The sequence below is a fragment of the Ptychodera flava genome, chromosome 4, assembly GCF_041260155.1.
Source record: "Ptychodera flava strain L36383 chromosome 4, AS_Pfla_20210202, whole genome shotgun sequence".
NCBI lineage: Eukaryota > Metazoa > Hemichordata > Enteropneusta > Ptychoderidae > Ptychodera > Ptychodera flava.
In genome coordinates, this window is record NC_091931.1 from 29,199,134 (window position 1) to 29,224,040 (window position 24,907).

A 24,907-nucleotide genomic window follows, 5' to 3' on the forward strand; every position below is an offset into this window, starting at 1 on the left:
AGAAAGTCGCTTTGTGAACAAATGTTTAAAGTTTGCCTGTATAGTTTTCACGCCGTTGTGCCTATGTACTGTTATAGTCTTCGCGTCAATATATCTGAGAAGTCATCGATAAAAAACGAAGTCATACTAGTATTTCGTGAACATCACCACTACTTTTTTCATACAAAGCAAAGTTTTTGGCGATGAGTAATCTTCGCCACAGTGTCCAACATTTTCGATTCCCCATCGATGAATAAGTCTAGCAGCCTAACGTTGCCATATAAGTTTGAATTCACATGCAGAAAATTTAAAAGTAGTATTCGTCACGTACTTTCTGGCATTCTACGTATACATTGAAACATGTTACAATACTTTATCCAACACACTGATGTTTGAAGGAGAATGAAAAGAAAGACTAGGAAAAATTAGCTGAACCTTTGATAGTATTCTTATCATGTATGGTATTCTCATCAAATTACTTATAATTTATTCCGTAAAGCAGGCAGGTTCCTACCTTGCAGACGTCGTGTCGTGCGCCCTCTTCGGCGTGGTGAAATGAGTTCCTAAAGTTGTTGACTGGCAGATGTTGAGAGAGGATCAAGGTGGCTAACGAAAGTCGCCGTAACGACCATCCCTCACCGTAATTAACCGTAGCAAGAAAACAGTGGAGCTTATGAGTGACGTAATCGGATAATGAAGGGTTTTGTGAAAACTCCTTTGTCAAGTTTTTCTTGAAGTTGTGACAAACAGGGTGCTGACTACCAGCAACAACAACAATTAGTAAGATTGTGTTAAGTACGTGTAAATGGTACTGAGAGAACTTCTCCCTTCCAATAAATCAAAGTAGGAGTCATGTCATGGGTGATTTAACAATACAGTTAATTCCGCTCCACTGTCCATGGTGAAATTGACGTTGCATTCAATTTCAAATGAGGTCCATTGCATACTTTTGTTAATTATCTTTAATTTGATGTTGGGTCATAGACATTGGAAGAAGGACTGTCTATGGTTTGATTGATATCTATCCGTTGGTTGACGCGATGGGTGTTCCGCTATTGTCACCTTCAGAATTCGTGATGTTTGGCACCTCTGAGTTGACTTGTTGTTGTGCAGTTGTTTTTCTTTTTCATCGATAAAAAAGTCGTCAATCGGAGAACTTCTCGCGGACGGATTCACGAATGGCCGCATGATTTTGAAGTGATGTACCATTCGAGATCGAAATCAAGCAACGTTTACGTCTTGAGGTTGGAGGCTCCGCAAAGTTGTTTCGGTCGGGCGCCCTCGGCAGTGCACGTAAGATTTTCAAAAGTATGCATGCATGGGTATTAAATGTCTCCTCGTTGTTAGTCTTGCGCTTATATATTTCATGTAATTTGATGTCATGTTTTGCCGTGGATTTTTCGTGTGTGTTCCGGGTGTCACGGCATTGATGATATCCAGTCGCTGACAAACACCAATTAGACAGTGTGAAAGGCACAATCGTTATGACGTAGCTTCCGCAGCCCTTTGGTGTCTTAGCCTACAAGTTGAATGTTGTTAATATTAAGACATGCAAATTAGCACCGGGACACTGAGATTTCGCCGAGAGGCTATTCGAAGCATAGTGTTGTTGTGAGCCGGGGCGGACCTATCAGCCAGGTCGGTGAGAGTCAAATAAGGGCGCGTTAGTCAATACCACGGAGCATTCAAATCACCGGCCAGTTTAACGCCGACAACACACTCTGCCACAGGCGCTGCACTTGACCGTAGGTGCGATTTTTCACTGGAGCTTTCGGCCGCTGAAACTCTACCTGAGAGACTCGACACCGTGAGGAAGTCTTCAAGCCACAGCAGCCTACCAAACGTCAAAACTCTAAAAGGTGACTTCCAGGAGAAAAGTCTCGGGGAACTAATAACTGACGTAGGGAAAATGTCGACGAAGACGCCTCTAGTGAAATCCCTGACACTTGCTGTAGTGACACTGATTGTACTTCTGTGCAGGTAGGTGTTGGCGTCCTATCATATCAGTTTTAACATTTGAAAACAATTCATTTCAAAACAAAAAATATATATTTGTTTTTAACTTCTGCATATTTCCTTGTTTGTTATTTCTGAGTTTGTTTGTACAACGTCCGGTTGCTTTCTTCTCTTTCACCTCTGCTAACTAAGCCGCTGTACAAATTTCTCGCAGAATCGAGCCGGTCAGCTCCGCCACACACAGATCCAGCTCTCAAAGGGGCCTTTGTCGATTCGGAAACACGGTCGGCTGCTGCTATGGTTGGAAAAGAGGCAGAAATGGTCAATGTGAACGTAAGTTTCTGACTTATTACGGCTACAATCCCTTCTGGAGGCACTGTGTTGTGGTCAAGGTATACTAGAACCTTTTTGACTTTAAAGACTTGCCCTTGGGCGTCGGTAGCAAATTAAAGGATCAAAGTTTAAATAGCGCTCTTGGCAGCGAGGCTGTCCGGTTCAGACTGCATGTACTACAGCTTACCTACGTTAGTTACTCCATGAAAAACTTAACTATTTTGTCTTCATTGGCACTTCAAGCCTTTCTATCCACATCCTAGACCTCAGACCAGAGCATGGTGCGTCACACCGGCCGTGTTATCTTTACATCTTTTATCAAAACAAGGGAAAGTTATCAGTAAAAATAAACACAGACGTGGCTTCTTGCTCAACTCCGCTATTCATGGTACGTCCGTGCGCTTTTTGTCCAACGCACCTCTCTGGCGAATGCATCAGGTAGTGAATTAGCCGCCCGACAAAAACAGTGTCGGTGGCCCGGCTGCAAATCGGGAAAAAAAGCCTTGGTTGTAAACAGTGGGTTGTCATTGACGTGTGGCCATGGTTTGTGTCTCTAGTTACCTCGTAAAGGCTCGTACATGCGGCTCGGTATATTGTGCCTACACGGTGAGTCAGCGTGTGAATTTAAATCACGGTAGCTCCATAGATAGACTGTGATTAATTTAATAGCGAACAACTGGCGAAGATGCACGATCACATTTCAAGTTGCCGTGCGTTGTTCTAGATGAAATTGCTGTCACTGAAAACTAATCGACATCAGCTAGTTGTAAGGTGATGTCGTTCAAAGGTTAAAGACCAGCATCAGAAAAATCAGCCGCGTTCTTTCACGCTATAATTGTCTGTCGTAATCTCTCCGTTGAGGTAGAAGCGAGTCTCACTTCTACCTCCATGGTCCCTCCCTCCCTGCATTAAAACTGGTCATACTGGCGTCGACGGCCTTCTTGCAGACGCTAGGACCTTGGCTCATGGACGATTTCATTGGAACTCTATCATAAAGGGGAAAAGGTGAATGGGCCAGAAAAATCAAGAAAGCTCAAGGTATTAACAAGATGGACCTGTAGAGCGCAGGCGCGTCACGGAAACATCCCATATGGCTTCTTTCATCCCACTATCGTTAGACTGGCGACTTAAAAAAGCTCACATGACGGCATTTTGTTCCCAATTGCCAAGAACTACAAACCAGCAATCGTTGTTAGATTCATAGAAAATCGTACTTTTGTTTTTCAACTCGGAAAAGTATCGCAGCGACGATAGAAATTAATTAGTCGAGACTTGTTAGAGGGAAAGAGGGCAGCTCGTGGTTTCAATTGCAGCCTTTACGCTGATTAGCTGCTTTTGATACAATGAAAAGGACTATTTCGCGGATTTTGTCAAAATTGCACACGTATTTGTGATGGGTGGACAAGGGTTTGTTTTGAGTCGTTGACCCGGCGACCCGCATTCGAGGTAATAATACGTGACCTCTGACTTCAAGAGGCCAATCAAAGCCCTTTGAGTGGCCACAGTACTACGGCCATTCACTTGATACTAGTAGAATATGTGCATGTATAAAACCAACGGTGTAACCATACAAGTTCATGAAATAACCCGAAGATCTATATCTCAATTGATTTAAATTCCTTGCTCAATTTCACAACTAGCTTACGGAGAAGTTGTACGTTCTGTAGCTGTAAACAGCAATGGATGTCGATACTCTGAGCTCGGTAATTCACGGTTGGTTTTCTTTGCTGTTTAATATCTAAGATTTTATCATATAGATCCAAGGGGATATACGGGAAGTCACCGAGTAAACAAACACAGAAACAGTGAGTTGAATGCCGTAACAGAGACATTTCACACTACAATATCAGTATTCAAATTGTCTTCCAATCAAAAGCCTATTCTTCAAATGCTATTTTACGGCCTATCTTAACTTGAAATCCGCGGTTTATTTACCTTTGTATACATACCATTGCTAGAGCGAGAGAAAAAAAATTATCTCAAACGAAGAAGGTCACTTAAGTCTTCCGGGACTCTTATCCTGGAAGTTGTTTAACAAAACTTTCTTTGTGTCTGGCCAGAAGATTTTGTCCAAGATCCCCATATTGTTTCCGACAATTTATAGCGCATCGGGAGGCTTTAAATTTTTTCTGCCACTATTCGGTCCATCCTGATTGAGATGAGATGACCATGAAAAGCCCCCAGACGCTCAGACTTATGATGAAACCCAGAGATTCTGCAACGCGGCAAGGCTATACAACCAAAGTCGTTTGGAGAGCTATTCAGCGCTGGGACTATTTGCCACATAGACGAGAGTACAGAAGCGAGAAATGGGGTATTTCTCGCTTCTGTACACTCGTCTATGGGGCGAATAGTCCCAGCGCTGAATAGCTCTCCAAACGGCAAGGCTAAACATACAAATTTGGTTGCGATAGTTGACTGGTTTACATTTTTGGCCATTGATGACGGCAAGGATTTTGTTCTGTCGTTTTGGCGGTCAAATGCTCATATGAAAACAAGAAAGCGCTTGTTTTCTGTCACGAGAGATGTGTTTTTCCCCCGTGCATGGTAAGCAAGGACAAGGCGTGTGAACAGTGGCCGCTGAACTTAGTACAGTTTGCGAGGAACTCCTCGTTTTGCAAAACACCCCTTCGGACCCGCACCTGAAACATGTTTAACGAAAACAGCCTTTTGAAAATGGCCAGTTCTATACAGAAGACAATGTCAGAAGTTAATAAACGAAAGCAGTTCCTTTGCAGGTTGTCTGAAGACAAAGCCGGCATTTATCGTTCAGTTATCCGCCCTCGTAAATAAAACCGTTCTAGTAATTCAAAGTTAATCAGCATTTAAAATGGGGGCTACACCACGTTATCAATTACCATACGCCCTGATATAAATCTTCCAAAGACCCATTGGCTATTCGTCGCCTTTGCCATTTGTAATAACATGTTCAGGATGATGCAGACGCCGCTAGTATAAAGAAAGCGTATTTCAATTTGTTTCGCTCAATGGTGGAACTTTTAATTTCCTTAGAATTGACCAAGAGTCCTTTCACAAATCTAGTTATCTGTTCACAATACACAATGTAAGAACGATTTGCCTATTGGTATAGGCTGATCACGGTGGATGAACGGAGTCATTGAAAATCTCAGTCTTAAAGTGCTAATAACAGACGATTTGCCGGCTAGGTTTTGGCTTCAGCGACGTAAACAAGCCCGAGGCACGGCATTTTCAGCGCGTTGACTTTAATTGATCGGGCTGCATGTCAAGTCTTAACGCCGTAAATTTGTGAAGACACCTAGTAGAGCACGCGAGCTCAGACGAGTGAACACAGCTGAAGTTGGGAAGGTATCTTCAGAGTTTCGATATCCATTCAAAAATTTTTATCCTTCAGACCTAATCCTTTAAAATTGCCCACAGCTCGTGGTATCGCCCCCAGGAGGATCTTGACTTTTGCATGTAGAGAGCAATAACCATAAAAGTATCCTTTTCGAAAGTCAAAACGCACAGAAACTGACAATACAGGGCCCTCTGGTGCGTGCGTTACGAAATGAAATCCCCAGATGACCAGTAGAAAAAGCACGATGAATAATTTGAATAACCCTGAAAATTATTCTTACTCTAATGTTTAGAAATCATTTTGAGAAATCAAAGTACGCAAAATAAACCGCGAAAAGGCTGGCTGTGTTTATATTTACTCAATCATTAGATTGAAGGTTTCATATGTACGAGAATAATTAATGCACTAAAATACAACGGAAAATATATATATATATATATATATATATATATATATATATATCCTATAAAGCCTATAAAGAAATCTTAACGGTGTAAACAGTGCTCAATACCTGTATGGCAGAGCGATGTATAATATATATATATATATATATATATATATATATATATATATATATATATATATATATATATATATATATATATATATAATTAACTCATACATGTGCCTTTTTACAGGGCTACAGAACAAAGCGAGGAGGCGACAAATTCAAAGTATTGCTAATGATTGAAAGGTGATGGTGGAACGACCTGTTATAGTCTATTTTGCTTGAACACCAATAAGGATAGTGACAAACTGAAATTTTTCAAAGTTGTTCTTTAAACTTTTAATTATTCCGTGCTTGGACACAATTCTCAATCATGAAATGATATACATGTACTGTAAAAATGTCCCTTTGAACTCTCCAATGCTACAGCGGCCCTGAAAGCAACACACTTCCGTTTTAATTGGACGAGGGGAGGTCACACATGCATGTAGAATAGATTTTCCGAAGCAAAAATGACGTCGTGTCTAGCAATCAGCGGTGACCTTTGTCGGCAAAACTCCCTCACTGGCTCTGACGTGACGCAGAAACTCGATGTGCTACCACAAAAGACAGAAATTCTGATCGAGACATCCAGGGTCCTTGTACAGTGCCAAGATAAATATGCCCTACTTGTATTTGTCTGAAGTGCGCTTTGTTCCTTTCGCAACAACATACTAATCCCCGAATTGGGCAACTTTTGTATATCGGGGATTTGGACTTGTCGGACAGTAAGCTTAACTCTAATACAATTACTGTCAATAGTACCGTGTATGTGACACTCATTCGGCAAATGCTATAACAACTGTGACTTTACGCAGTTTTATGGTCTCCTGATGGAGTAATTTGCATGGCAAAAATTTATGACAAGTGAATGTAGGCAGAAATGGAGTATAGCTATGTGTGCAGTGTGGCTTTAGACCACCTATATGGTAACCTGTTGTTCCGTTTTTCAACATGACATCTCCTCTGCCATGTCCTTGTAAGTATCAGGAAATGTCGTGATACATTACGGACTGCATGGCTTTGTCTGTGCATTCATACTCCCTTGAGAAGTAGTTCTTTTATCCTTCATCGTACATTTCACAGTACTTGCAGGCATTTGCAGGTCCGACAGGGTTCAAGCGTTATACAATACAGGCATGCTGTCTGTGTATTTATTTTTCACCTTATTTCGTGCTTAAATCCCGATGTACACATAAAAGGGTTGGCTCCCGTAGGACCTCTTTCTATCACAATCATCGGCTTGACACTGAATACGGACTCGCTCAGTAACATCAGGGAGGTCACGGTCCCTCTACAACCGTCGGGAGGTGAATCACTCGACTCATCGCGAAATAGTTCGCACGTTGTGGACTTCATCACGCATGCTCAGTGACGATGTGGAATATTCTGACTCCGCCTAATCTTTCAGCGATGTCATGATGTCAATGAAGAAGTTTTAATATCACGCCACGCATGTCAAATTGCTGGTCACTAAAACGAATGCTACCCCACTGCAACGTACGTAATTAATTAAATAGTTTTGCGCGAGACAGAGCACCGAGTTCGAATATTTCTATAAGTGGCAGATATCTCAAGAATGGACGCTGGGAATGGAGTCTTAAAATAGATATTGAACAAATATCTGTCTGATTACGTCACGAATGATTCTTTCTAATTACGTAGATTGGCTTCCTGTCTTCAGCGCGTCAGAAGTGCATATACTGTACTGAAGCGAGGCCTGTGTATGTTTCAGGTCTTCCAAGGTTCGCGCATCGAAAGTGAAAGACTTAAACTTTTGCTCAAACTTTCCTTGAGAAGCCTTTCAACCATTATCTTTAAAAGTCAAGAATAAAAATCGGGGGTGCAAATTTTGCCACTTGGGAAACAAATAACTCAAGATTGACGGTTATTTAAAATTCAAAATGGCTGCCATCCTTGTAATAACTATAAAATTTTCGAATCTCGATAAACAAAGCCGGTGAAAAGTTTTCTTACACCAAAAGCTTTAAAATGAACCGCAACAAGTGGTATATCACAAAAGAATTGTAAAAGTTTGAGAATCCAAATTCGTGTCCCCGAGGCGAGAGTGTATTCAATTTCGTTCAACATACTCAATAATCAGCGAATCATGACCTGCGTATAAGTTGTGCCTTCCCTTTTGCAAAGGAGAATAATTACGTGGCAAAAAGAATCGGTTACACCTTAAGGGCTGCTTTTTGGACTCTCAAGATATTACAATTTTTCTTTTGGTCGAGAAAAAAATGAGTACGCCAATCGAAATTTCATTTTTATCCCTTTCCTGTCTTTGTAGAATGTCGATGTCGTTGTCGACAACTACATCTTGAAGGGAGGGGCCGTCCCGTCTGCGGCTGCGCGACTTTCTTGTTGACAAAGATTGCCTCTTCCCAGAAATTGACGGTGAATGCCGTGCAAATATGAAGCAAATTCACCGTTTGATGTTAATAGTTCAACATTTTCGCAGCTTTCCAAATCCTTGCCAGACTTTGCCAATAATTCCTCGTGTTTGCATAAGCTAATAATTTTAATTACAATGTACAACAGCGAGGAAATAGAAAACGCGTCAGCCCTATAGACCTGAAAAATTGCATGTTACAACAAATAGGAGCTATTTCGTCTTGAATGTAACTAAGAAGTACCATTTAATCTAGACTGGCCCCCAAGTCGCTTTGCTTGTCTCGTCAGAGCAGTTACTGTCCGGACAAGTAAAGGCGTTCACCCCACGACCTAAGCACCAGCCTACCACCTAGCCCGACAGTCTGCTGAAGTTTATTCCTTCAACTTATTCTGTTTTGATGTTTATATATGTACCCTAAGACTTGGAGCAAGTGTACATTTCATCCAACTAAACACCATTCTAGCCCACCCGTCCCGTACTGATACAGACCAATCGCGTCTGAGCATGGAGGTAGATAGTCTTTCTTCTGCCTCCTTGGTCTGAACATTATGCAGAGTGAATATAGTGCAGTCGTAAAAATTGCACACGGGTCGGTCGTGTGTGGCGTTACGTTGATTCAGTTTTGCTGACGTTTTGCTGACGCCGTCTACAGGTAAAGAAAACTTTGCTCCGCTTTTGCACAGAGCCCCGTATGTTCCCCACGCTTCTTGCAAAACAGGTAGAGCATAGAAAAAAAGGTTACACTAAGGTTATCCTGCTTGAAAGTGAAATCAGCCGCCAGTAAAAACAGTCGATCGAATCGCATAATTGTGTCAGGTTTCTCCCTGGTGGACCAACAAAAGGTTATCTGTTTAAACCCTGAAAGGTAGAATTAATAGCCCGAGGGAAAGGCTTTACTGGGATGAAAGTCCTCCAGTTCTTTGATAGCAAAGTTTGCGCGAAAGCCTTGAGAAAACAAATAGAAATTGAGCTACTTCTTTCTGGTTCTTAAGAAGACCAATTATTTAATTTGTACCATGGAACCACCACAAAAGGTTTGGCCGTCATTATGACTTTCCTAAAGCTGAGCTGACGAAACAGCCTTGGCGGAGGTCATACTGAAGGAAACGGGTTCCCTTCTAACAATTGGGCCTCTTTGCCAAATGTTTTTAATGTCCATTTTACCCTTACGTTTTGCGTACATACTTACCAATCTGGATAATTACCCAGATGCTGGGTGGATTGGATTTATGGATTAAGCAATGGATAGCAGAGTGGATTTGTGTGTTGCATGCTGGGTTCTTTTCTTTCGCTCAGAGGATGTATTGATATTTTGATCTCAGTCCATCTGCCTGTACGGTCATTAGGCTATCTGTGCGCACGCATGCATGCAAGACCTTTCTTTGGTTTCCGTAGCAATTATCTCAACTTTTTCCTTCTATTTTTGGAATCGATGAAAATCCCGATAAGACTTTTAAATTAAAATCCGTAAAGCGTCTTTTCCCCCCTTACTGTCTTGCTTTTCGGTCGTCGGTGCCAGCCCATTGACCTGTGTCTGTTACAAGTAGCGGAATTTTTCTGAATGCATTTTTCGCTGACTGAGCGTCTGGTTCACAATGTGCTAAACAAATGCCCCTCTTAAAATTCAAACCGTGTTTCCCAATTTTGCCGAATTAGGCGGGTAATTTCGTTCACATTCTCAAAAAAGTACGAGTCTGAGGCACAGAGAGACAAAACAAAGACGCTCTGTTCGCTTCTGTTTTGAAGTAAGAGCTATCGATTTCAGAAGAGACGAAAAGAAATCAGACTACTATAGGGATCATCTGTCCGAGGAAATGAAATCAAAGTACTTGTTGTACCTAGACCTTGGCTCAACACCCAAACAAAGATGCAGACGATACAGTATGTAGTGATTAACACCACTGGTAAAATCCGGACTGCGTTTCCTTTGATTTTTCCAAGTTTATTCGCTTCAGGGTCCGCGTAGAAACCTTCATGAATAATTCATTGCTGCTCTTCTTACACGTTGTGCCTACAAAAGGACAGGGTCGTCCGTTCGGTCGCTTCTCTAGTCAACACTGAAGTAAAGTGTTCTCGGTTGGGACCTGTGACCGTGAAACCGGAAGCAAGAAGAATATAGGGCGGCGAAATTGCCGCAAAGTATATCTAGTCTGTAAGGGCTCCATTGTATTTCCTTTCAAAGTAAGGTGTCCTCTGCAAGTCATCAATTGTATTTCTCTAGGCTATACCGCTATTCTTCAGTCCATCGCAAATAAATCGTGCTGTATACCCTCTTGACCTCGCTACTATAGCTCCTGGAAACATGCGTTTTGAAACAGCTTCGGTGACAGTCCTCGAAAGGGATAACATCTACTGTGTTAGGGCACCTTTTTTTAAAATTTTGCATCATGTTAGAAGTCAGTCGTTTGTGTTATGTCATGCAACATGCTGAAAGAATGGCGGATAAAATAGTCTTTCAGTCTTTCACAGAGAGAAAATTTAGCATATTCATCCTATTTGAAGTATTTATTTGAAACATGCAATGCAGTACAGTATAGTACAGCACAGCACAGTACAGTACAGCACAGTACAGTACAGAACAGTTCAGTTTAGTACAGTACAGCACAGCACAGTACAGTACAGTACAGTACAGTACAGTACAGTACAGTACAGTACGGTACGGTACGGTACAGCACAGCACAGCACAGCACAGTACAGCACAGTATAATTTAGTTTAGTACAGTACAGTACAGTACAGCACAGCACAGCACAGTACAGTATAGTACAGCACAGCACAGTACAGTACAGTACAGTTCAGTTTAGTACAGTACAGTACAGCACAGCACAGCACAGCACAGTACAGTACAGTACAGCACAGTACAGCACAGCACGTACAGTACAGTACAGTACAGTACAGTACAGTTCAGTTTAGTACAGTACAGTACAGCACAGCACAGCACAGCACAGTACAGTACAGTACAGCACAGTACAGCACAGTACAGCACAGTACAGTACAGTACAGTACAATTCAGTTTAGTACAGTACAGTACAGTACAGTACAGTACAGTACAGCACAGCACAGCACAGCACAGTACAGTATAGTACAGTACAGCACAGCACAGCACAGCACAGCACAGTACAGTACAGTACAGTTCAGTTTAGTACAGTACAGTACAGCACAGCACAGCACAGCACAGTACAGTACAGTACAGCACAGTACAGTACAGTACAGTACAGTACAGTACAGTACAGTACAATTCAGTTTAGTACAGTACAGTACAGCACAGCACAGCACAGCACAGTACAGTACAGTACAGCACAGTACAGCACAGTACAGCGCAGTACAGTACAGTACAGTACAATTCAGTTTAGTACAGTACAGTACAGTACAGTACAGCACAGCACAGCACAGCACAGTACAGTACAGTACAGTACAGCACAGCACAGCACAGCACAGCACAGTACAGTACAGTACAGTTCAGTGTAGTACAATACAGTACAGTACAGTGCAGCACAGCACAGCACAGCACAGCACAGCACAGCACAGCACAGCACAGCACACCACAGTGCAGTACAGTACGGTACTGTTCAGTGCAGTGCAGTGCACAGAACAACAAAGTATAGTAAATACAGCATATTACAAGACATTGCACTACACCATACCACACCACACTACACTACACCACACCACACTATGCTACACTACACTACCCTACACTACACTACACTACACTACACTACACTACACTACACTACACTACACTACACTACACTACACTACACTACACTACACTACACTGCACTGCACTGCACTACACTACACTACACTACACTACACTACACTACACTACACTACACTACACTTTACTACACTACACTTTACTACACTACACTACACTACTCTACACTACACTAGACTACACTAGACTACACGACACTACACTACACTAAACTACACGACACGACACGACACGACACGACACTACACTACACCACACTACACCGCACTGCACTGCACTGCACTATGGCACACTAAAGGTAGGCCCATGCATGGCATGTTAGATTAGTTAGGAAGTAATTTTCCGGAAGGTCCTGGTTATAGGGTTCGAATGATGTGAAATTTGGCCAAAGTAGATTATGTTGTATTGGAAAACTAAATTTGTGCATATCTTGAGATATGAGCCATATCAAAATCATATATTGAAAATAATCGCATATTCAAACCGCTAAGTACAAACGTATTTGAAATAGAGTGGACAGATTCTGAAAAATGGTACACAAACGTGTGTAATGACCATTGACTGATAATAAATTATCCAATTTTAACCTTTTTTATTCAAAACACTCTCTTAAACATAATTGTTTTGCGTTTCATACTTGTTTTTCGAATATTATTGGCAAGGAATATCAAGCACCTTTTTAAGGGTCATTTATTTTTCGACATGTGTGATAAGTACTCTTTTCAAATACGCAGATAAAACGACACAAATTGTATTACTAGCGGCTTGAATATTGGGTTTATATAAATATATGGCTTTTGGCGTGAAAATATCAGTTTTCAGTCACGTTACCAAAGATCTAATCATGTTTCGTGCTGAATCAGTGATAATTTCAATAAAATCGACAGGCTTGCAAAATTTCAATCAAATCTGACAATGTGCGTTGAATAGCTACCCTTTTTATTCAAATCGAGAACCGTGTAGGGAACCGTGCATTTTCTCACTTGAAAGAATAATGGTAACATCCATTATAATGACGTGAAGTGCGGTACATTACATTAGATTACATTGCATTGGATTAGATTAGATTAGATTAGATTAGATTAGATTAGATTAGATTAGATTAGATTAGATTAAATTACATTACATTACATTACATTACATTACATTACATTACTTTACATTACATTTGAGTACAGTACAGTAGAGTACAGCAGAGCACGGTACAACAGAGTGCAGCAGAGTGCAATACAGTACAGTACAGTACAGTACAGTACAGCACAGCACAGCACAGCACAGTACAGTACAGTACAGCACAGCACAGCACAGCACAGTACAGTACAGCACAGCACAGCACAGCACAGCACAGTACAGCACAGCACAGCACAGTACAGTACAGTACAGTACAGTACAGTACAGTACAGTACAGTACAATGCTGAGCGGTGTGCTGTGTGTGCTTCGGTGTGGCGCGGTTTTGTACAGTACAGTACAGTTCAGTACAGTGCAGTACAGTACAGTACAGTACAGTACAGTACAGTACAGTACAGCACAGCACAGCGCAGCACAATCAGGTAATTCAGTACAGAGCATTGCATCAGAGTAAACAGAAGTTGTTAGACGTTTCCCATATCATACATCGACATTTATTTGAATTTGTAGTTGATTACTATCTCTTGCAGACATAAATTTGCGCGACTATTATTGTCATTATTTTTATTTCGGGCTTCATTTTTTGCTCACGTGCTTACACACGTGAGCATATGTCGCAGCGATGTCTGTCTGTCTGTCTGTCTGTGTGTCTGTCCGTCTGTGTGTCTGTCTGTCTGTTGGTCCGATATCTCAAAAATGGCTCGTCAGATCAGAATCAAATCTGGTACATGTATTCAGTTGGCAAATGGCAAGGACTGATTAGTTTTTGGTGGGTGTGGCTTGCATACTTTTTGCTCATTTGCATAATTAATGATTTTAGAAAAAACGGATATACATTAAAAACGACTACACACAATTTGATGAGATTTGCTAAAAACGTTGATCACATCAAGATATATCAGCAGTGGGAACCATAAAGGGATGACATGAAAGATAAATGCTAATTTGCATATTTAATAAACTTTCCTAACTGGGGATATATGTCTGATTTGACTCGATCAAAATTACCAAATTGGTATGTATATTAAAGATACCATGATTTAATATTATTGAAAGTCATTAAGCGTTTTAACTTCAGCAAATTCCTAATTTGCATATTTCATGAACTTTGTTAATTAGGGATATATATTTGAAATGACTGGACCAAAGTTGATGAAACTTGCTACATGTATTGAAGCCACTATGATACACTATTTTTGAAAGTCTTAAGCATTTTTACTTCAGCCAATTCTGAATTTGCATATTCAATGAACTTTCCCATTAGGGATATATATCTGAATTAACTTGATTGTAGTTGTTGAAACTTGCTATATACATCAAAGATACTGTGATATAACATTATTGAAAGTCAAAAGACATTTTTACTTCAGCCAAAACCTAATTTGAATATCAAATGAATTTTCATAATTAGGGATAACTATCTGAATTGACTTGATCAAAATTGATGAAACTTGCTATGTACATTAAAGACAATATAATACAACATTATTGAAAGTCATTAAGCATTTTCTCTTCAGCCAATTCCTAATTTGCATATTTAATGATCTTTCCTAATTAACGATATATATCTGAATTGACTTGACCAAAGTTGACAAAATTTTGCTACACATATTGCAGATACCATGATACATCATTATTGACAATCATTAAGCATCTTTACTCGAGCCAATTCCTAATTTACATATTTAATGAACTTTGCTTATTAGGGATATATATTAGGCTATGTACATTGATGATTATACCAGGTACTAGGTTAAAATAATATCGAAAGTCATTTCACATTTTGATGTCCGCTAATTTATAATTTGCATATCTAATGAGCTTTCACAGCTCAGCATATATGACTTGAAGGACTTGGTCAACGGTAATTACACTTGCTATATAAAGTAGTGATACAATAAGAGCAGTCAAATAACTTTAATATTTTTATTTCAGCTAGTTACATATTTGTATACTTCAAGACCTTTTAGAATTAATCAGCGGTGATCATTGTTCATAATTTCAATGAAGTTGCAAACATGTGGCAAAGTTTCAAATTTACACATAACTTCAATATATAATGAAACACGTGAGCATTTTCATTTCATATCTGGTTATTTCAGGCCAACATAGATCCATATCAAACAAACAAAACAGAAAATGAAAGAAAGCATAAAAAACACTAAAATTATATATGACTCTTCTAAAGTGCGTCCAAAAGGATGACAAGTAATAAGAATCTGAATTTAAAAATACTAGTCAGCGAATTCTTCCTCTCAATTTGACGAAGAGTAAGGCTAAAAGTGCCTTACGCTACAGTGAAGCAAAATTTAAAATATTTCTCTGTCAGGTATTGTTAATACTATAGATATTGGCACATTTTAGTTGCAAAACAATTCTCGTTGCATTGTTATAGGCTAGCCTATTATAAGCCACCCACATGCACAGAGCATTCATTTACACAATACTTACACCAAATGTTTTAAATAAACATGAAAGATCTAAATAGACTTGTTTGACTGAATGGGAACAGTGGCTGAATATACGAATAATTGGATTCGCCGAGGCATACATATACCTCAGTTGTTGCTGGATATCTGGGTCATTCTCTCCAGATTACGACATATATCCCAAATACCTTTTCATTGTCACAAATTTACGCGATTTACCGTACAGGTAGACCTTTGGAGATTTTTCAAATTTCCAAGAGTTCGGTAAAAATACATATCATGATCAATTTCTGAATCATAAGACTCAAAATATCTGTCCTTGCATTACTTTACAGATAATTCTCTGTCTGTTCCTTAATACAACGATGTTTTTTTAAGATCTTGACTTTGGGCGTTCACCAGACACTGTAGTTTGTGTGCTTTTCAAAAGAACGTCGTCAAAATACTGCCGAACTTGAGAGCTCATTTTTGTGTGTCATTTGAATCGACGCAATTGGAGAATGTAGGAAGCCCTTCAAAGGTCAGTATTTCGAGACTTTGGGCTATCGTCTATTCTTTATGAACTCGTGTATGTAGAGGTAACACTAAACCCATTTTGCGAATACTAACTTTCTCTTCGGCAAGTAGCTTTTATGAAATGTTTGATACGCGTATCATGACTGGGTTAAAACCTTGGATTTTAACCTTTAGAGCTTATGGGTAGGGCTACGTCGAAAATGCATTTCGTTTTGATGGGTGTTTACTACATTGGAGACTACCGACACTTTATTCAAGTCGCAGCGGTGAACAAGAAATCATTCTGATTGTCTCTACTGAAGGTATGTGTGTGACCCTTCAGGTAACCCTCATAGTTTACTTGTACTGTCTATGGACTCTTGCACACCAAAACAAGAGAGCAAAATTTACCGGGTCAAGTAAACTAGCCGTCTAATCGCTTAATTTCTTTTTTTATTTTTATGTTTCAGTAAAGATTTTCAACTAATTTAGTCATTCCCTGTCTCCTATTCATACTAACCCGTTTTTACCTTTTCCTACAGTCCGGATATGTTCTTGCCCAGGTGTAGGTTTCTGTGGACCTACGCGAGGATTTTACTGAAATGTATTTATTTATTAAGCCATGATGAAGTCCAAATACTTGGGACAAGTCTACGTATCAAGGTTAATGGTCAAATAACTCGTGATGTATATTTGATAAAATTTGTTCTGCATAACCACATTTTAGGGCGAAAGAGAAGAATTTGTACATGTTTTCCAGTACCGTATAGGTCTTGTAATACGTTCTGCGTAACCTTGGTCTCTGATCCTTGCGTCCGTGTGCAACCATGAAAAGTTTTAATTGGCTTAATCTAATCATGCCTAAACGACGTTTAATGGCTTTAAATTAGCAAATGCAGATCGTTAGATTGGTATAGCTCTGCATTGCAGGTGAAAATTCCATGCTAATTGGAAGGCTGAAAGTTACCACCTACGAAGATGGCACGGTTCACGTCATTCTTGTTGCACGTTCCGTGTTCCCCAGATGTTTGTGTGCTCTTTTGCGCAAGACCGCAGGTAACTCCTAGAATTCGCCAGAGTGTGGACGCCCTGTGGTCTGTCAAGAGCAAAACTACTTAGGTGATGTCGATATTTCTGTGGTCTGTGAAAGATAACGATTCAATCGGCACGTTTTAATCTTTTGAACGCCGCCGACGGGCTCCCGACGGACGACCGCCACGGGTCCTGTGAATGCGGCGATACTACTTTCGTAATCGACTGGAACGATCCGAAATGACCCCCACATTTGAAACAAATATGGCCCAGTGAAACGGAATAGTATCGGTACCATATTGTCCGAATGGATTAAGTGTTGTTCACAAAGTGTTAAGAAATACCGGATGTAAAGGTTAAATCTTTGGCTTAAATCTTCCAACAGCTACGCTGTCGTGTTTTCTATACCATCAGGAGCACGCTCCGTTGAACGAAGGAAAAACCATGAGCCAAAATGCAAGACTTGCCCTGCAAATATCACATCCCCAATACAATAAAGTGACAGCAATACAACAAAGATTATCTGTGGCTAATGTAACTGAGGTGATACATACTCCCATGCTTCAGGCATTTTTTTTGTTGCGATCATTAAAATTTGCGTCTCTGTCTGTCTGTCTGTCTATCTCTAAGTATGTATGTATGTATGTATGTATGTATGTATGTATGTATGTATGTATGTATGTATGTATGTATGTATGTATGTATGTATGTATGTATGTATGTATGTATGTATGTATGTATGTATGTAATTGATGTATGTAATTGTATGTACGTGTGTATGTATCTTATGTATGTAAGTTTGTAGTTATGATGCTATGTGGTTTGATGAATGGTGGGTAGGTAGGTACTAAAGAGCAGCTTAAGTAGGCGTTTTCAGCGATTAGAATGATTTTTCTTTGTTCTTTGATAAATTTTTTGGTCGAAATTTCACATTATATGATTAAAATTTTCGATGTGTGTTACAACAATAAAGATTATTTTTAGAGTAAGTGTTAAACATCTTGCAACCACTGATGATGAACGAGCTTGTTCATGATCACAGGATTGCAATCATCGTCCACTTTCTGAAGCTAAAGGGGTATAGGATTCAGTTATTGGTGCGAATTGCATCACATAATTTTTTCAAGTATATGACCAGTGTAAGCTTTGTTTAACAATTCGTGGTGTCTTGGACCGAATTAACAAGCGATGTACCACAGTGAAGTGGCTGTACTGACTACTAATGGGTTTTCAGATATGTGTGTGGCGAACTTTGGCCACGTTGATATGAAGTTCCTCAGAATTTGATGATATTAGAACAGTATCGTTTGTTCCCTGTACACCTCGATAAATCAGCCAGAAAACAATCGTCGTTGGTGTCATCTACTGGTCAATTAAGTTCTGGAAATCGGAATCCAACTAATACGGTTGCAGTTAACAGTTTTCCCACGGTTTGGGATATCAAGTGTTATGATCAGGAGCATTCTGGTATCATATTTCGCCCTGAATAATAGCAGCTTTTATCGTGCAGGAGTTTCTCCTTATCAAAACTAATAAACAAATTCCCCCAAGAATAAATAAGATACTGACAGCTAACAGATTGTTCGCTTTCACTTTTACTCCCTTTTCGTAATTTGTTTATTCCATGCCCTCACTGGGCTCTCGTTTGGCCTTCAATTGGTATCATGTCTGGTCAAGTGTTTGACTTAAATCAAAGGCAGAGTCACAGAGGAATAGAAGGTGGCGAGGTGATGGTAATCTGATCTGATTAAAAGAAGTGCAGACATTAATCGTTATTTAAACACTGTTTACTAGCCCTCACAGTTAACTTGGGCAATTAATTAGGCTAGATCGATGATGTCCTCGCAAGACGACCTCTAAGGTCAGACGGATGTTTATAAGAGTGTTGAATAAGACACCATCTTTTTTATTTCTCTGTCAATAACACATCCGATCCAGAGAAGCCCTGGGCGGTATCACTTGCCGCAAAAGGTTTTCGCTTATTGTTGCCGTAGGCACGATGAAGCAAATCTTTTTGTGTGTCTTTGTGTAGAACGGAGGCAGGGACGGTTTTAGGTACCCGAAGTACATCCAAATGAGCCTTCACAGCTTTTAAAAGCTACGCGACTCCATCAGCATGTAGCTACGTACGTTTATCAGTGAAGTCTAGCACAAATAATATCCATTTCCGACTTGGAATGATTAATTGGATTGTATTTCATTAGCGTCTGGGAAGGTAGTCGCTGAGAGATAACGCGAGAGGCATCGACATAGTTGACAAACCAGCCTTGCACCACCACGATCTCTGATCTCCCTTTGCTCAGATTTCGACCTCTCCTGTCACTCACGCCTCCTTCAATTCGAAAAGTGAAGAGTTTGCATTTTATGATTTTGTTTTTTGCCATTTTCATTATCTGCTGGCGTCCTCGGATTAGAACTTTTCAATACTGACATTTTCTCACACTACCGAGACCGTGACCTTCGTCAAGGTGTCGGCGCTGAGTAGGTGTGACATTGCATCGTGTGAATCGACACACAAACACACACAGACACACACAGACACACACATGCACACATTCACATATATCAACGCGAATTTAAAGACAAGAACTCAATAGCTACTATCAACTTGAAACAGAATGGGTTAAAGGCTTTATATTCAAATAGAAACTACATATAAATACATGTATGTCGGATTAATCAGCACAACGTCAATCCTATTGTTTACTCTTCAGATCTCGTACAAAGTCGATGCCAAATATCACACTTTCACGAGTTTTTCACTTTTAACGTAATAGTGATGAGTGAGATCGCCTTCAAAGAGCCAGGATAAGAGATGACATCCCTGCGCATCCTAGTAGACAGACACGCGCGTTGCATCTTCTGAAACTCTTCCGTCTATAGACCGAGCCCCCTCCAACTCATAAGCTTCGACATCGTTTGCAGTAAGAAATATTTATGCAAGAACGATTACAAAATGTATCTCCGAACCATTAATCCAAACTTGTTTTCTCTTCATTTTCTCTTTGTCTCGTAAACAGCATCGTGCAGCAAACCATGTGTACATGGGACGTGTACAGGACGAAATCGATGTACGTGTGAAGCCGGCTATGAAGGACCAACGTGCAATAGAGGTGAGTTAACGGCAAAAACAGGTTACAAAGAGCAGATGGGTCATTACAAGTAACAGCACAGAGCGTTTTTGTTTTGCCCGCTGATAACAAAAAACTTTATCATAACTTATAAATTTCATACAGTGTAGACTGTTTGATTTTTCCACTAATATTAACTTCACAACATACATACATACATACATACATACATACATACATACATACATACATACATACATACATACATACATACATACATACTGCTGTATGCCTCCACGATGATAGAAGCAATACACTTCAAATTTTCACTGAGTTAAACATGAAACATGTCTCGTCGCTTTTAACACTTCGGTGGTCCAAGGCAACCTTTTTAGTGCGGTATGTGAATATATCTGGCTTATCTTAAGGTATAAATCAGACTATACATAAATTGCAGTACTGATGGGAAGTTTTAAACAATTGCACTTATAGTCAATGACGTGAGTAAACATGAACTCTCAAAGTGGTCAGTTGCAATGTCTCCACATCTGAATTTAGCGCCAGAGGTCGGACCTATTGTTTACCATTGTGTACACGTTGCGTCTTCAAAATTGTGATTTGACCGATGATACTGTCAAGTGGCGAAATTTTCCCACAAGGTCCTGGTTTTACAAGCAGAACGGCCAAAATCGATGTATGAAGACAGACATTTCCCCATTTTTTGGCATGTGCAAAGGAATTCTACCAAAATACCGAACGCCTCAATAACCCGCTGACCTCTCGCTGCATTTTATGACAGGTTTTTCTTACTTGATTTTTTTCGGGGGTGGGGGGGGGGGGTTGGGAGAGTTTCACATTTTAAAGCAGTAAAGCCTACACCCGTCATGGTTTCATAACAAACTCCAACTATTTGTCAATTAGTGGCTTAGGCAGCACTGGCGGCTGGAGGCGTCGAGACAGCTGACGTCTGGCCAATATATTCTGTATCGAACTTCTCAACTTTTAATATCACACTCCGGTAGGGTCACGCTGGTAGACACACGCCGAGTGTGAACAAATACCTCGAAGAGAGACACTCCACTGTTCGGGAATGCTGTCACGATATTAACAATTACCACAATTATATCACGATTACCGTCGGAGCATACTGTGTTCCGCCCGCCCAATGGCGACCTTTAACCGTTACTATGGTCACCGAGAGGAGTGGTTTTTTAAGTTTTTTGCTCACGTGTGAACACGTGAGCATATGTCGCAGCGATGTCTGTCTGTCTGTGTCTGTCTGTGTGTCTGTCTGTCTGTCTGTCTGTCTGTCTGTCTGTCTGTTGGTCCATTTTCTCAAAAACGGCTGAACGTATTTCAGTCAAATTTGGTAGACATCTTCAGAATTCAAATGGCTAGAACTGAAAAGGTTTTGGTGGGCGTGGCTTGGATATTAATGAAGTTATGAAAGTTTTAATTTTTCTGTTACGCCCGCGTATGACAAGTGAAAACAATCGACTGTTTGAGGGCGCTGTGAAATGTGCTTGTCCAGGTTGGCTACAGCTGGATAGCACTGGTTTCAACCACGGTCCCTCCGTGTTTCAACCTCGTATTGAACATTAAAAATATGATATTTTATTACTCATTCAACTCACTATTCAAGATAAAATATCGTTTAGCAATTAGCTTTATCCTTGGTAATTGATTGTTTCCCTCGCTGTTCGATCGCCAGAAATGAGTACATACGTTCTCTACCTAGCCTCATGGCATGGAAGTGCTGATGAATAATAACTTTGGGTCAAAGGTATTGAAGTGTCCAATCAGGTTCGTGCACAGAGTCCAAGGCCATGACCTACTTCATGTACTTCTGCACTGTTTTGAATTTGCTTCGCCAAGAAACGTGTTCGTCACTGTCCATAGAAGTATGTTTGCTCTCCTTTGAGGTTGTTTGTGAAACAAATTCCGGGATAGGCCTTGGAATGCATACGATCGGCATCGCGGCAGTGCATGTAGCTAGCCCTACGAGTATGACGAGAGTGTCCGGCTTTGGCTACGCCGCCTCCCACCTCCGGTAGGCGGCGTAGCCAAAGCCGGACACTGTCGCCATACTCGTAGGGCTATGCATGTAGCGTACCATGCTTGTGTAACTGCCGAGCTCAACGTGCATTCACGGTTGATACTCGTGTACAATCATGATGTGTTCAATTCTGATGAAGATTCATAAGTCTTACTTTTGCAGTCTTTTTTCCGTACGATAATCCCGACAATACGTGTTACTGTTAGACGAGGTGGCCATTTTATGATAAGTTTCAATACTGCACAGCTACATAGCGTCACTATCGTGTGATCGAGGTACAGCGTTGTTGAACGGGATACAGAAACTCTGCAGAGGGAGAAACGATCGTTGACATGAACAGTCAATGTACTTCAGCACGTAGTCCGCAGATAGCGGATCGAGAAAATAAACGTGTCCCAGTAAATAACGGAATATTTATGTACATTAACTCGATATTAATCAAATTTCCAGCTCATCGCAAAAAAATGTATTGCAAAGATTAATTTGTCACTGACAAATACTGCACTGTATGGAAAAAACAACTTCAAGTGGTATTACCCGAGACAAACACTTGTGTTGTCAATTTTGATTTCATTTCATAAACTTCATACTTCATCGAGTATCGTGTATTTCAGCCTTTGTGAAGCCATTTTATTGATATTTTCAATTTTTGTCTTGGCTTTGTTGTGGAACATGTTGAATCGTCTCCGTGGACATGTAGGCAAAAGTGTGACGGGGTCGAAGTGACTTGGGTACCTGGGGCCGACCAAAACCAGTGTGAATTACTGGGGTCAAAGCGGACAGCGGCCGGGATGACGTGTTCCCCAAGCGAGCTACCTTCAGAAGTCTGTTTCATCGCAAAAAACGTCAACTTTTAAAACCCGTCATTTATTTACTGATGTTATTCTCAGCATCACAAACATATCGCCTCTGCTATGTATCACAGCAAATAGTTATATTTGAGCGCCCCGTAAATGGGATCCTCGTTTTTTTGCGAACCCGGAAGTGTGTCTTGCTCAATGCATTTCCTACCCACAGCGAGGGAAACTGCCCGCGTTCCCATGCTCCCATGCACCCTTTTTCAATGCCAGTGCAACGCCATCTGTGCAAAATTTGTGGTGGTATGCTCCCGTGTGATGGAAAACCTCTCTTATTCTAACAATGACGTAGTTGACTTTGGACTTCGATTTCGTAAATGTGATGTCCATGCAGTGAGTTTGGGTTGGCGCGCTTATAATGCAATCTTCGCCCGCCTGCGGTCCGATATCCCGCATTTATTAGCGATATTTATCTGTTTTGACTTGACCAAAGTTGGCAAAACTTGCTATGTACATTAAAGATACTATGATACAAGATTATTGAAAGTCATTTGACATTTTTTTCAGCCAATTCCCAATATGCATATTTAATGAACCTTCCAAATTAGGGATATATACTGGCATTTACTTGATAAAATTTGGCGAAACATGCTGTGTACATTGATCATTATACCAGGTTATAACAGTATTGAAAGTCATTTTGCATTTTCATGTCAGCTAATTCATAATTTGCATAAATAGCTAACAAGCTTTCACGGTTTGGCATATAGAGCTTGAAGGACTTGACCAAAGGTAATTACACATGCTATATTGTGATACAATGACAGTACTCAAAGAAATTAGTTATTTTTATTTCAGCTAATTACATATTTGAATACTTAATGACCTTTAGAATTGATCTGTGGTGAAATTCATTGTGTTGATCATAACACTTTAAATGTAGCAAAGCATGTAGCAAAGGTTCAAACTTGCACATAAATGCAATATATAATGAAACACGTGAGCATTTTCAGTTCATATCTGGTTGTAATAGGGTACTGCGCGCGGACAGAGTAGCCCCTTGGTTCTACATGTACATATGGATTCGGCATCACTTATGTAGTTCGTAGCAAAGGAAGAGATATTGGAATATTTATATTTTTTCAACGTTTCTTCGTTAAGTTTTACAGAGTTCGGATACCTCAACGGACGAGAGAGTATACAATGCAAGATGCGAAGTATACATGAATATTCCCCATTCGTAAGGAATATTCACCATAAACTTTCCATACCGAATCAATGCTCGTTAATATAATTTGCATAAATGAATACTAATCAACCTCACATCTTGCACCTGAAGAACATAAAAAAGAAGAAATACAATTCAAATAAGCCAACTGTAGCATGATCAACCATATCCAGAGGCCCCCCATTATGTCAACTTACAGGAGTATCCGTCAGCAAGACCCAGTAGGAAAGTAAAAATTTGTCATATTCGCAAGGTATTCGGCAAACGCCACAAATCAATATATTACCAGAAACCTAATGATCATAAAGTAGTGTAACTGATAGTTTTGGAGCCTTTGCCATCACGAGTATTTTTCCGTCTTCTAGTCGGAACAATTGGAGGGTTTCCCGCGCTGTTGATAAGGACGTGTTTAGGCCATGGATAATCAAAACGCGAGCAAGAAAAACGAGGATCATTTCATTTGACGAGGGAGGTTAGCT

General features: G+C 40.2%; 1 protein-coding gene across 1 annotated transcript in view; it reads left to right on the forward strand.

Moving 5' to 3' along the window:
• Nucleotides 1-1,064: 1,064 nt before the first annotated feature.
• Nucleotides 1,065-24,907, forward strand: part of LOC139131404 (uncharacterized) — a 36,494-nt gene continuing 12,651 nt past the window's right edge. Inside the window, exons 1-3 of the mRNA XM_070697430.1 lie at nt 1,065-1,959; nt 2,150-2,268; nt 20,297-20,389. Coding sequence (XP_070553531.1) covers nt 1,889-1,959; nt 2,150-2,268; nt 20,297-20,389 — 283 coding nt within the window. The 5' untranslated portion in view covers nt 1,065-1,888. The remainder of the gene's footprint in view (nt 1,960-2,149; nt 2,269-20,296; nt 20,390-24,907) is intronic.